At 35.0% G+C, this 15,529-nt stretch overlaps 1 protein-coding gene across 2 annotated transcripts in view; it reads left to right on the forward strand.

Moving 5' to 3' along the window:
• Positions 1-14,951, forward strand: part of NTN4 (netrin 4) — a 113,578-nt gene extending 98,627 nt beyond the window's left edge. For both annotated transcript variants that reach the window (XM_059402321.1, XM_059402323.1), the window contains exons 8-10: positions 5,154-5,222; positions 8,077-8,247; positions 13,536-14,951. In XM_059402321.1, coding sequence (XP_059258304.1) covers positions 5,154-5,222; positions 8,077-8,247; positions 13,536-13,672 — 377 coding nt within the window. In that variant the 3' untranslated portion in view covers positions 13,673-14,951. The remainder of the gene's footprint in view (positions 1-5,153; positions 5,223-8,076; positions 8,248-13,535) is intronic.
• Positions 14,952-15,529: the final 578 nt, after the last annotated feature.

Genomic DNA, 15,529 nt, shown 5'->3' on the forward strand with positions numbered 1-15,529 from the left:
AAAAAAAAAAAAAAAAAAAAAAAAAAAAAAAAAAAAAAAAACCCAGGCTCCAAGGAGCCTACATTCTTGTCTTCTTAGAAGACAACTAATAAATAAGTAAAATATTTAGTGTCATGTTGTCTAATACAATAGAGAAATAAAGCAGGGAAGAGATGATAAGTGGCCAGGAGGGGCATACTTTTATAAAAAAAACGTGATCGGGTAACTGAGTGGCTCAATGGGTTAAACCTCTGCCTTCAGCTCAGATCATGATCTCAGGGTCCTGGGAATGAGCCCCGCATCAGGCTCGCTGTTCATTGGGGGGGGGCCTGCTTCCCCCACTCTCTCTGTGCCTGCTGCTCTGTCTGCTTGTGATCTCTCTCTCTGTGTCAAACAAATAAATAAAAATCTTTAAAAAAAAAAGTGATCAAGGGAAATCCTATGGAAGGTGACATATGAGGTTAAAAAACAAAACAAAACAAAACACTAAACTAAACTAAAAAAGAGAGAAAGAGAGGTATACAGATAAAAGAGGGAGGAGAGTTTAGGCAGAAGAAACAGCAAGTGCAAAAGCCCTGAGGTCAACAAGGAGACCAGGGTCACTGGGGCAGAGTAAGAAACAACAATTTTAATATACTCTTATAGAAAACTTATGAACTCTTTAAGAATCAAGAACCCAAATTTGAGAAACACTGGTACTTACAATTCTGTGTCATGGTTTTTTTCACCTAACATAATCTTATGATCATTTTCCTAATGGTTTCATTTTAGGTTTAGAATGTGGGAAAGATGAAGGAATACAAAGTAGTCATATTTATCTTTTTTAGCATTTGAAAAAGAAAAATCTTTCCCATTTATTTTTGGTCTCAATGCTAAATAGTCCGAATTTTGTAATTTTAACTTTAACCATTTTTGAAACTTCTCTTCTGTTTTTCTAACACAATGGTTTTCATAATTATTCAACTTTGCCTGCCAAGCCAAATCTGTAAAAATCAAGTGTTTAGGACCATAGGACATACATTAAGCCAATCATGTTACTAGGGAGTTGGCAACACACCAACTCAGCACATAACATGCTGGCATCAGAATCACTCTAGACTCACATCCACAACAGCTGTTAGGTCTGTAATACCCCTAGAGAGTCTCTGAAATTTATCTGGAAGAGCTCCAGTTTGAGGAAGCCATTGTTCGGTTTCCTGCTAAATATCCGTATTCCCATTGGGTATAGAATAGTGCTGTGCTCGTGGCACCTTTTTTAAACAAAAGAAAAAGAAGGGTAATCAGTTTTTGAAGCAGCATGATTCATTCTCAAATATATGTGCCTCCCTACCTATTTACCTACCATAAGTTTCCCAAACTAGAAATATAATGCACTATACCAACAAGATACCCTTAACTTCTACTACTTCTTAGGAGACAGAGAACATTGGATGTAAAATTTTACCTCCTGTACAACAAATCTAGCTTGAATTAGTACCATAGAGCTTGTACAACAAAACTGGCTTTAAATAGTTCTACAGAATTTATACAAGAAATCTGGTTTTAACCAGTACCACAGAACTGTAAATAGTATTCTTTTCTTCCCTTCCAGGTTTCCTTTAAGAAAACACATCTGGGTTAAAGCCTAATCAACAAAGATTCATTCAAAAACAAATTTTAGGGGCATCTGAGTGGCTCAGTTGGTTAAGCATCAGACTTTTGATTTCAGCTCAGGTCATGCTCTCAGAATTATGAAATTGAGCCCCGCAAAAGGCTCTCTCCCCCTTCCACCCTGTCTGCCCCTCCCCGCCAATCTCTCTCACAATACGTAAATAAAATCTTTTAAAAAAATGATTACAGGGGCGCCTGGGTGGCTCAGAGGGTTAAAGCCTCTGCCTTCAGCTCAGGTCATGATCCCAGGGTCCTGGGATCGAGCCCCGCATCGGGCTCTCTCCTTGTTGGGGAGCCCGCTTCCTCCTCTCTCTCTCTCTGCCTGACTCTCTGCCTACTTGTGATCTCTCTCTCTGTCGAATAAATAAAATCTTAAAAAAAAAATGATTACAACGGTAATCTTTATGAAAAAAAATTTAATGTCTGATTTCTTAACATATGAAAAAGGAGTATTGGAAAACGACCACAAAAAGATCCTCAAATAACAGAACTTTGTATGTTCTAATTGGCTGAAGGACTACAAAGAAAACCATCAGTTGAGTAATAATATATACCATTTGGAGTTGCATCAGGTTTTTTAGCAAGGTAGTTACCATACTCTCCAGCTTTGGTGGAATTATCAAAGGCCACAGGCTATCCACTTAGGTTACTCCAATATCTGAATGAGTAACCCTCTCTGCCATGTTTAGATTATATGCAATATTATTTAACAAGTCACGGCAGATAATTTTAAGCACCTCAGGTTTCTCATTCCCACTATTTAATTCCACTGTGATTTTCCACTTGCATATCTCATTCTCTAGTTTCTAGAGCAGCTTTAGTTAGAGCCAATATGTCACTATTTGCCACATCACCATGTCTACCCAACCTCATCTCACCAGAATCATATTCTCATTTCCACGTGGATGTTTTGTCAGCAACTCTAATTCATTATATTCTCCCCATACTAGACGTCTGTTGTTTTTGCCTAACCAGATCCATTTCCTCTTTATTCCTGCTATTTCTGTGGTAGCTCAACCCAATTTTGCTCTGGGGAGCCACACTTCCCCACCCTCCATTTAATACAGTTTTGGCCCGGCTAATCAGATGTGCTCTCCCGGGAATTTAAATCTTAAGCTGAAAGGGACAAGATCTGAAAGTGATCCCAGTTCATGATTCCAAAGGCAAATCCACGAAAGGGGCTGCACAACAGCTCCTGCTACCTACATCTCTGCAGCTCTCCTGATTCATGCCTTTTCTAAGTTCTGGTTCTTCAGCTTTTTCTCCTCTCTGTGAGCTACTCCATATCCCTTCAACAATTAAGTTAAACCACGATTGCAACAAAAAGCCTTAACTTGTACACCCCTGCAGTGCTCTCCTCCTAACTTCCTTATTTCCATTAGTAATACTTCAATCTTCCGTCACCTTGGTTCCAAGGTAACAGGAAAACTCCAAGTTCAACCTTTGGCTTCCTCTTCCAATCCATTGACAGGATTTTTAGACCCTAAGTCTGCAGCCTCCCTTAAAATTTCTTCCTCTCTAGACCTACAGCCACCTCTTTAGTTCAACTGAGCCACATTTCATCTGACTTAAGACAGTACAGTGGAAAGATCAGGGGCTTCAGATTCTCCCAAACCCAGGCAAAAAATCTGGCTCTTCTACTTGTTAGTTATGTTGCCTTGGACAAACTAATTAACATCTCTGTTTATTTTTTCATTTGTTAATAATGTCTATCTCATTAGATTATTATAAATATTAAACAAGATCATAACGTTCCGTATATAATTTATGGCTTGTGGTTGGCGCTCAATTCAGTTACTGTTGCTATCATCAGTTTCATCAGCTTCTAACTAGTCTCTACTTCCATTTTCTCTCCATTTCAGTACTATTGATACAGTATATGTCTTATTTCATGTAATTTCTTCAATCTGATAAGCTTTGAAAATTCCCCTTTATCAATGGGCAAAATGGGTGGAGGGGAGTGGGAAATACAGGCTTCCATTTATGAAATTAGTAAGTCATGGGAATAAAGGCATAGCATAGGGAATATAGTCAATGGTATTTTAACAGCACTGCGTGGTGACAGATGATAGTTACACTTGTGCACTTGTGGAGACACAGTATAACATATAACTTGTTGAATCACCTGAAACTAATGTAACATTGTGTGTGAACTATACTCAAATCTTTTAAAAAATCCTCTTTCTCTAACAAATTAAGTTCAGGCCTTAACTGCCTATTAATCAAGGTCCTCCATGGTACCTACTACTATCCACAATTCAATCTGTATCCAGGGAAAACAGAACCACTGACTTTTCCATGAACACACTCAGCTCTTCTCTCTTGCATTTATTTCCTCACTCTCTTATCTCTATATTCTTGTCAAATCTCTACCTGTTAGAATCTTCGATGAGTAAATAAATATAAGACACTTAAAATAGTGCCTGGCACACAGTAACTGCTCCTTAGTAAGTGTTACCAACTTCCATGCCACTCGATGCCTACAAAATGCAATGCATGAGGGCAGAAGGAGAGGGATGATAAAATTATATCGAATTGTTAAGTAAGTAAGAAGGGAAATTCTACCCCTTCTGGGTTCTAGGAATATAAAGATAAATAAGTCATAACTGTCATCATCAAGGATCACAGTTTAGAGAGGAAGCAGATAAATCAATGAGAATGCCATATATAGACTCTGTCAAAGGTATTTTGAAAGTCTTCTACAGGGCCTGGCAAATGTCTGACACAAAATAACTGTCATGCATTATTTAAACTGTTGGGAGAAAGCACCCGACCTATTCTTCAGAGTCCATTTCAAAACCTTCTTCGGCCATGTAGCCTTTTCCCACCTTCCCAAGATGTGACCCTCCCACCCAAGCATATCGAACCCCTCTTAGAACACTTAGCACTGTGTGTACACTTGCTTTATTCATCTTGCTGAATTATAAGCCTTCAGACAAGAATTGTTTATTGTTCATCTTTATATATTCTTAAGTATATAGCATTATGTCCTGTACATAATAGGTGCTCAATAAATACTTTTAAGTTGGATGGTATTACTTTCAAAGGACTTGCTCAATTATTTCACTATATTTGACTTTTGCTGTGGTGAACATTAATTGTAAAAAGACAGTTGTCTTTCCTCTAGTTTATCTATTCAGTTGTTCTTTTCCATTAGCATGGAATCTTAATACTGGACTATACCTGTCATAACATCAATTATAAGCATTAAAATATACCCTTATTCCTACTTCTATTTTTTTTAAGTCAATACCTTATTGAATGGTAACTAATTCAATTTAGAAAGTGACTCTACTTTGTTTGAATGACTTTTTATGGTTTCTTAGTATTTATGGATTATGGTGTATGAATCACTCAAGCCTTAAAGAGTTCTACAACCTGATACCGAAAACTAAGATAACACTGTATGTTAATTATACTTCCGTTTAAAAAATGAGTTATGATACCTGGGTGTACTTGCTGGGTTTTTTTTTCTCTTCTTCATTTCTAAATAACTAACACCATTTTTCATTTATTTTCTGTAGGTAAATGTGAATGTAAAGAACAGGTGTTAGGAAACTCCAAGGCATTCTGTGGGATGAAATATTCATATGGTAAGTCTGAAGTCCTTGAATGCTTCTAAGAATCTATTCAAACCAGGTACAAAGAATATTTTTAGGAATTGGGAAGCTTAGTCTATGGCATTCTCAATATATTAAAGCATTAGTCTTATATAATAATACTTAATAAAGATGGTGTTGATTGTTCTGGTGAGGGCAGGAAGCTGGTTGAGCAAAGGCAAGCCCATCTTACTATAAGCAAAAGAGGCAAGTAACAAAAAATGAAAAACCATGATCCATAATCTTTTCTTGTGGATGCTTTTTGTGTTATAATCTAAAAGGGAAGTCTCTGGCCACTAAAATGATTCCTGTGCCAGTTTCATGTAGTAATACCAGTTTTGAGTAGTAATCTGTGCCAGTTATCATGTAGTAATACTAAGAAAAATCAGTTCAAACACTATTTCACAGTGATTAAGAGCTCGGATTTTGGATTCAGACCTGTATGGGTTTGATTTCTGGTCTATTGCATGGGTAACTTAACCTCTCCAGACTTCTTCATCTGTAAAATAGGGATGATGCCACCTGTCCCATAAGATGGGATTTTTGAAAAGCAGACAGGATAATATCTAGCACACACTATATCCTCAGTAACTGGTAGGGGGAAGAAAGAGGATATATATTTGGGGAGCACTGAGCTTAGCTGCCTATCCAAGCCTCTTCCCGGCCCTCTCTGTATATTCTAGACTCCTGTACCTTTCAAATACCAGGAAAATATAGATAAAGGAAAATGTCATTGCCCTAAGTAAAGACTGTTACTATCTTCAAATTCTAAATGGCTTTATGTTTACTATTAAAGCAAATTAGATGCCTTATCTTGCCAACATATTCCTGACTAGTATTTAAGGCTTTTTATTGTTCCATAATTCATACTGCCTGAAAGACACATTTCAATGAAGAGAAAATTTTAAGTCACGTTTTCTGAAACCAAGTGTTTAGGTTCTTGATAACATTGTATTTAATCTCATAAAAGATAAAAAAGTAAATGTTAAAAACCTCATAAATCTTATCTAAAATTACATATTTCCCTGCTTTCACCTGACAACTTGGCTAAATAATAGAAGAAAATTTTTGAAATGTATAGTGCTCAATAAAGAAAAGTTAGTTCAGAGAAAATGGTATTTGCTATCAAAAGCAAAAAAAAAAATAACAATTTAGTTCAAATGTAGTCAGGTTAGTGGAAATATCAACTGGTTTTGACTATTACATATATTTATTAGCTCTCTAAATTTACAAACAACTTCACTGGCATCTTTTAATACAACTGTATTCTTTTCTGCTTAAGAAAACACTCAGGATGCCTGTGTGGCTCAGTGGGTTAAGCCTCTGCCTTCAGCTCGGGTCATGATCTCAGGGTCCTGAAATTGAGCCCTACAATGGGCAGGCAGAGAAAGAGGAGGAAGCAGCCTCCCTGCTGAGCAGAGAGCCCAATCTTTATTTTAAAAAAGAAAGAAAGAAAGAAAACTTGGACACTCTTAATAATGTAATTAAATACCTTGTTCTTATTAGATGTAATATACCTACAGACTTGGAAAAAAATGGTTTCTCCCTCCCCATTCTACTAATGGGGGGAAAAAACTGATTCATTTGTTTATTCCTTTGGCAAATACTTATTAAGCTATAATAGTGAGTAGATGAGGTCCCAGTTCTCTTTGAGTATATAATCTAGTAGAAAAACAATAGTGAACATTCATTGAGCATTAGCCATGAGTGGGGCACTATGCTACATACCCTTCATTTATTTGTATATCTTATTGGGATTCCAGTCCAAATTCTACCTCTAACTGACTGGTCATGCAAATTTGGGAAGTTCAATTAATTTCTTAAAACTTGCTCCCTCAAACATAAAACAAGACTAGATGAACTTTTAAGACCCATTAAAAGTCTAAAATTTGGTGATTCTATTAAAAAAAAGCTATTATCTGACCACCTTATTCTCAGGAATTGGGACCAACCAGTATAGGGTTCCCTCAATACACAAAATTTTCCATCAAGGTTTAGTTGAGAACGTAAAAACTCTTCTGACTATATAGAACACTACAACCAGTGTTCCTTAGGTGTACTTTCTTCCCCACCCCAAATTATTCCACTCCTTAATCCCCAGCCACATCCAATTCACAGATGGAAGAGCAGAGCATAATAGAATTATGAGTTATAGAGAATACTGAAGCTCTGCCGTCATGTGGAAAGACAGCCACCCTAACCCCAGTCAGCTTGCATTTTACATCCGGGGAAGGAGATTAAATAATCAATATTTAATTATTTAATCTCTTTAGAATATATAAAATATATTCTGTAGTAACATTTTGTTTGTTCTTTGATGTAACTTAAATACACAATGAACCACAGAGTAAAATATAGTCAGAATCTAAATATAAAACATTCTACTTCCTATACATCTTCTTTCTATTTGGATTTGATAGCTAAATGTGTCTAGGACTATGTTTGAAGTAGGCAAATGGCTGATAATCTCTTAGCATAATGATATGGGAAACAGCAATTGAAAATGTCTAAGAAGGAAGAGTATAGTTAGTATAGATAAATAAGGTGAAACCAATGGAAAAGTTAGTGAGCCTAATGATTTTTTTCCTAATGATTTTTTGAGATTTTTAAAAATTCCAGTATAGTTAACATACAGTTTTATATTAGTTTCTGTTGTATAATACAGATTCAACAGTTCTACATATTACTCAGTGCTCGTCAAATTGAGCTTAATGATTTTTAAAGCAAATTTCCATCATCATTAATTAATTTTTTTATTATACTCTGAGATGCGTTCTTAAGTCATTACAAGTTCAAAAAGCAATATGAAATTCTATGCATTTTGATGTTATGAATTATGTTGTTACAGTTTTAAAAATAAAGATTTTATCAGCTCACGATAAAGGATCTCATGCTGAGGTCAATGTGAAGATAAAAAAAGTTTTAAAATCTACCAAATTGAAAATTTTACGAGGAAAACGAACATTATATCCAGAATCATGGACTAACAGAGGTTGCACTTGTCCAATCCTCAATCCTGGTAAGCATTAGACTCTTCTAGCTTGATAAATACTTTGTCTCTGCTGATTTGCTCCTTGTCTTAACATTCGCTAAACCACAACTGAAATAAACTCACCAAAAGTATCTCTCCTTTTCACCATCTGAATTCTGGGCAAAATCCAAATGGAATTTTTTGAACTGACATCAAAAAATTATTCTCTTCCACATGTTCTATGAAAATAAAATATTTTAAAATCCAGCAGTATAGTATTTTCTGTCCTAAAAGAGAAGTCTCAGCTTGGTTCCAGGTGCCAGTAGCATAGAAAACACTTTCATAAATTTAGAGGCCACTAACAAACACTTCACCTGAAAGCAAGGTCCTATTATGGTGCCCTGGATAGAACTTGCTCCCAGGGGAAATTCAAATGCAAAATTCCATCTGTGCAAATAATATTGAATTCATTTTTTACAATTGCATGAGAAGCATCTGTGTCTCCTGGATAGAAAACAACTCTCAAATTCTCATCATTTTGTTTTTCATTAAACGATCATTCTGGCTTCAAATTAGAAACAGCAGAAATTAAAACAACAACAACAAACCATTGTAGAATCTTAGAGAATCTTGAAATTAAGGGAATTTGCATCTTTAAATGTAATTATAGTGGAAGAGCCAGTGAGTTAGTGTGCGATTCTTAACCTTCACACTCTAGAAGTAAACTTTCATACTGTGTCATAAGCTGCTTATTTGTCTCCTTTATTAAATTTGAGGATGGGATTTAGATATTTGATCATAGCATCTCTAGGACTTACCACTAGTACCAAAATAATAACATAGTACCCAGATAATAAGTTCTATTAAAACAAGCATATTTGGGGGGACACCTGAGTGGCTTAGAGTCCATTAAGCATCTGCCTATGATCCTGGAGTCCAGAGACTGACCCCCCTGTGGAGCTCCCTGCTCAGTGGAGAGCCTGCTTCTCCCTCCACCTCCTTCTTCTGCTTGTGCTTGCATTTTCTTTCTCTCTTTCCCTCTCTCTCTCTCTGACAAATAAAGTCTTAAAAAAACTATATTTTTAAAAATCCTCCATATTTCCCACTTCATGTAGTTGCCATTTGTGTCTTAATTGCATTGCTAATACAGGTGCATAATTTATGTTTTGTATCTAATTCCTTTTAAATAAAAGTCCAGGGAATCCCAGTTATGTTCATAAGAAGTCACTGTGGTCTTTGATTAATAACTGAAAGAGATAACTGAGTGACAAAGAAAAAAACGAAACTATCAATGAAATATTCCCCCCAACCTAAACAACCTAAAATATAAAACTCATGGATTTTTGACTGTTGACTAATCTCTTACATCCCTTTATACAATCTCTTACATCCCTTTATACCATTTTAATATTTTTAAAATTCATTTGAATTTTAATAAGGAAAAGGAAACCATGTTTTAAATAATAAATATGTTTCTGAAGAACAAATGAAGTAATCAGAATCTTAGATTTTGAACATAAGAAATGAAGATTCCTTAATTTAAGTTCTACTTCCCAATAATCTGTGTGTAGAGGCTCTTCTTATAAGCACTTTTTACTATCTTGAAAAAAGAAAAAATAATCTGCCCAGTTTTTAGTAAGACAGTGAAAAAAAACGAAAAAGCTTTGAGCATCTGAGCCACCCTCCAGGATGTGAACTATATTTCTGCTAGAGTCAAAGAATCAACTGAGTTCATCACAATTGAAAACATACGTGCAATTATTCAAAGAATCCTTAAAAACATGTTTACTCACTTTGAAGAAAAGACGGGAACCTGCCAAAGCAAAACCAGACACTCTTTCATTTCACTTTGTTTTCCCATTTTTACAAGTTCAATAGCTAGGGCCAAAGAAAGCTGATAAGAAAATTCGGAAACCTTACATGCCAACTAGCTTCCTCTGCTACTTTTTGAACAGGAACAATCTAATTGGCAACCCTGGAAATTCATTCATTCCTACATTCATACATACATTTACTCATTCATCAATCAATTTAGAATATCAAGACTAGCCCTAAACTAGTACATTTCCCTTTTCTATGGAAACAAACTTTGTGCCCTTAAACAGGTAGTAAAGTAGATGTCGAAAGCAAAAAAATAGGAAAGTAAAAAGTAAATGCTAGTAAGTGATACAACAGATAACATTGTTTCCCATGCTAATTTTTGGCATCATGATGCTCCCTAATTAGTGGATTCACACAGTATCATTTCTATTAGTTCAATATATATTCACACTTTAAATTAGTGGCAAACTCCTATAGGATGTGTTCTTTTTATAGTTTCAAAGTAAATTCATTTAAAATACTAAACTTAACAATGAAGTTTCCTAAAAATTATTTGTTGTATTTTTATATGAGGATTTTATTACTTTGTATGCTACAAACAATATCAAGATCGTTATATTTAATTAGTCTATTAATTAAACATTGGGATTCTTTTTCATGCAGATGCTAAGGTTACTCTTCAAATAATTTAAATACCTTATGGTCCATCTTACATTTGTGCTCTCCGGTGTTAATTAAAATCTCTACCATTATTTTCCTTTTTTTTTTTTTGAAAACACCATTATAGCTATTTCTTTTAATAATACTCTTAAAAACCCTCTCACTATAGAAGCTATACACGTGTACATTATAAAAATTTAGAGGAAAATTTAAAACTTCATATTTCTTACCTCCAGGGCTTCTCTCTGTTAATAGCTTAGTGCAAATCCTTCAAGGCCTTTCTCTGTGCATGTATATATTGTACTTTTTAACCAAAATAAAATGATAGTATGCTCCATTCTGTAGCCTACTTTATTTAGTTAGTGATCATTGCCTTCAATTATAGTTTATTTTCATATATCCTAATACTCAGACCATATTCCAATTTCCTAGGTGGTCTCAAATGTTCTTTAGAACTGGTTTGTCCTTGTCAGTGTTCAATCCAGCATCACACATTATATCTGGTTTTTAAGTCTCCTAAGTTTCTTTTATTCAAGCACAGTTCCTTTCTTAATTGTTGTTGAAGAAATGTTAGTGTTGAAGAATCCAGGCCAAGTGTTCTGTAGATTATTTTACCTTCTATATTTGTCTGGTTAGTTCCTCGTGGTGTCATTTAGCTTGTCCCTCTACCTCCTATGTTTCTTGTAATCTCTAAGGAAAATCTTGACAGATTCAAGATAAACATTTTGACTAGAATCCATTAGAGATACTGCTGGGTAGATACTTCATGTTAAATCATATCAGAAGATGAGATGCATAGGACCTGGATAATCCACCATCAGCGTTGCTAAACTTGACCCTGGGGTTAGAGTGATGACAGTCTGATCCCTCCATTGGGCAGTTTCGTTTTTTCCTTTTGAGACTAAAAAATAACAAGTGTGGTGTTACTTGGTCATGATACAAACATCCGGTTTCCCAGTGGCCATTGATTTAATGATGTTACCACCAACAGGTAATCCTTCCTAAATCAGTAATTTCATTAGAGCTTGAGAAACAATGTTTTCCTGATTCTCCTCATTCACTAGCTGACATTCTTCTGTAAGGGGACTTTCTTTTTCAAGCTGGGCTATAGGTTACCGTTCAATATGTTTTCTATTGTAAAGGCAAGATAAAAGCTAAATTCTTTCCTCATAATTCCCAAAATGCTTACCTTTCAAAGTAAGGGGTGATTTTAACAGTTGTTTCAAAAGATGACAAACTAGTTTTTCTCTGAATTAAGCTTTTTCAAGTATCATTTTGGAATTACGGATTTTTGTTGATTCGGTATGTTTTGATAGATACAATCATTATGTTCCTGGGTGCTCAAATTATCACAGCTTTAGCAAGTTGTAACCCTTTCTTGCTAGCTCCCTTGCCCTTTTACAATGATCCCAATTAATCTTTGAGAGCTTCCTTGATTTTTAGCACAGTAAGATGCCCCATGCTACCTTGTATCTTCCTGTCCTGGACCTGCAGTAGCATTTCTGCAAGAAGCCTTGTTCTGTTTTGTTTTGTTTTTAGTGAGCACTGTTTAATTAGATACCACAATATGTCTATTATAGGTGTTTATTGGTATTGGGATGCCTTTTTTCCAGGTCATTTCAGTGGATGAACAACAACAACAACAAATATATATATATATATACACATATTTATGTATAAATATATGTATACATATGTATACATATTTATGTATAAATATATACACATATTTATGTGTATATATATATAATTTTTATTTTATTAATATATAGTAATTTATATATATACCTATAAAGCCATGAGTTTAAATTAATACTTTCAGTTTAATTTTAACATCTATTATTTTCTCTTAAGTTTTAAAGTTTATGTCTCTTTATCTTGGAAAGTTTTCTTTTATAAACATAATTACTTATTTGCTTATCCTATAACATTGAAGAAAATTGTTTCAAAATACCAATATTGATATTATAACAAATACCAACTGAAGGAGATTAATAAGTAATGAGACTGTCCTTTGATTATTCTGTACATTAGCCAAAAATTTTTATTTGAAGCCTTAAAATGAACTTTGAATTTAATATGACAAACAAACATCCCGTATTCCAAAAACTCATTGACTTTCTATAGGATGTATGTGTTACTTTGCATTATTCATAACTTTCTTCCAATATGTTTTCCCAAATGGTTGTTTCACTTTTATAAAATCCTCCTTAATATGCACTTCGACACATGGTGAGTTTCCAAGAAATACCACTTTATAGCAGTATGCTAAGTACCATAGAATCCTCACTTCTTTACCATAGAGAGTGGTAACAGTAGAGAGTAAAAATTCTACAGTTCAACAAACCTGAGCTTATGTCAGAGTGCTACTATTCACTTGTAGACACTGAATAAGTTTTGAATCTTGCTGAGCCTTAGTTTCCCTATTTGTGAAACAAGAAAACAGTAATACCTACTTCATACGGTTATTTTCAAGATTAAATGAAATAATAGAGGGGCGCCTGGGTGGCTCAGTGGGTTAAAGCCTCTGCCTTCGGCTCAGGTCATGATCCCAGGGTCCTGGGATAGAGCCCCGCATTGGGCTCTGTGCTTGGCAGGGAGCCTGCTTCCCTCTCTCTCTCTCTCTGCCTGCCTCTCTGCCTACTTGTGATCTGTCAAATAAATAAATAAATCTTTTTAATAAATAAATAAATGAAATAATACATGTAAGCCACTTATCACACTGTAAAAGTTTATCAAGAGCCAGCTGTCACTCCCTGTGATCCTATTTCAGTGCATATAAAGCCACCGAAGTCACATCTCTCCTCTTCCATAATTTTTGATACTATATGGCCCCTAACTTTGTTCTCTTTTAGGTTTGGAATACCTTGTGGCAGGACATGAAGATGTAAGAACAGGCAAACTAGTCGTGAATATGAAAAGTTTTGTCCAGCACTGGAAGCCATCCCTTGGAAGAAAAGTCATGGATATTTTAAAAAGAGAGTGCAAGTAGCAACAAAGGTATAGAGCTGGTATAGCGCACATAATGGCACTTCTCTACGTATGAAACACAAACTTAATGGAAAGGAGACCTCAAAAACAAAACTGGAACTTTTAAAGTGCCAAAATATATAGAAATATTCCAATGCATGGGCCTAGTCTAACCTGTCTCTTGTGGGGCCAGATTTAAATACAGTTTGCTTCATAAAGACAAATGAAAAATCCTCCACTGATACCTGCCTCTTATGGGACTGATTCTGTAATTCGTAACTATTAAGGGTATTTTTAATAGCAGTATGATATTTAGCAGTAATCCATTAAAAGCAGTACATCTAACAAGGACTCCTTCCAGCTTCAGATATGCTACTTATATTTGTGCTACTTAAAGTAATCAAGGATGTTTTAAGAACTCCCCAACCCTACTATCAAAAAAAAAGGTTTTTCTTAAAAAAGAGCCTTTTGTGTGATGTGTGTGAACTTTGGTCTGCGGAGTGTTAAATGGAACCTCCCCACATGTATATAGTATTTCCTTGTATAAAGCACTTTACTACCTACCACTTGTGTTGAGAAAGTTTGAAGATCATGTTGGACAGAAAGAAAAATAGAGGGCGAGTAAGAAAACCTACTGAAACAGAAACACTGCCACTATGTGTGGACAAAAGGAAGTTGTATGTTATAGCTCTGAACACTTGGAAAAAACCTAAAAGGAGAACATGTTTGCATATGAAGTCTCAGCTATAGGTTAGACTCCACAGATACCAGCCGTGATGAAAAATTTTTTAAAAAACAAGATGAGACTTTAAAATAAGAGGAAGAAGAAATCTAAGTGTAGCAATATGCTTGCATGAAGAGGAAATGGACTTTACATTTTTAAAACTCATTTATTTGCAATGCACGTGTATACATGGCAAAAATTATTGTAGACACAGAATTTGTGTTTATTTTTGTGTTTAGTATTTAAACCTGAATGTTGAAACAGCTTCCTCCTTATCTTTATTAACAGTATATGGCCATTGTATTTACTCATTTTTTTGACACAATGTATGTGATAGTTCACCAAATAACAGTTATCTTTATTAGCCATCTTCTGTACCTGTGCACAACCACAATACATACAGTTTCTTCTGTACTTGAATATACAAAACTAAGCCACAGTGCCATAAGATTAACTTCACATACAGAACATATTTTTTTTTCCTGAGGTCCTGTGGACTTGCAAAATATATATATATATATTGCTCTGTTAATTTTTTTATATTTCATATATGTAATAAAGGAATATGATTTCCTGATTTTTGTCTCATTTCCTGATCAACTCTGCTAAAGATTACTTTGTCTTAATAAGGGAACGCACACCTAAATCCTCAAATTAATAAAATCAATGAAGGGCCTGGTATTTCTGCTCTTTTACTCTGGGGTGTGGCAATAGAGTGAAAGCTAATTCAGACGGGATTAGTTTCTGTAGATTTTGGACATTAACTTTTATCAGATGCAGTGCATTTTAATACTACATTTACTTTTTAAAAAGCAATGGGAAGTTCATCATTGAAAATACAGAAAACCAGGCACCTGGGTGCACAGTTGTTTAGACATCTGACTCTTGGTTTCGGCCAGGTCATGATCTCAGGGTGGTGAGATCAAGCCCCACGTAGTTGGGACTCTGCTTGAGATTCTCTCCCTCTCCCTCTGCCCACCCAATCTTGAAAGAAGAAAGAAGAAAGATAGAAAGAAAGAGAGAAAGAAAGAAAGAAAGAAAGAAAGAAAGAAAGAAAGAAAGAAAGAAAGAAAGGGAAAGGAAAGGAAAGAAAAAGAAAAAAGAAAGAAGGAAGGAAGGAAGAAAAGGAAATGCAGAAAACTGTATCAGAGAAAA

The sequence above is a fragment of the Mustela nigripes genome, chromosome 6 (genome assembly GCF_022355385.1).
Source record: "Mustela nigripes isolate SB6536 chromosome 6, MUSNIG.SB6536, whole genome shotgun sequence".
NCBI classification, from domain to species: domain Eukaryota; kingdom Metazoa; phylum Chordata; class Mammalia; order Carnivora; family Mustelidae; genus Mustela; species Mustela nigripes.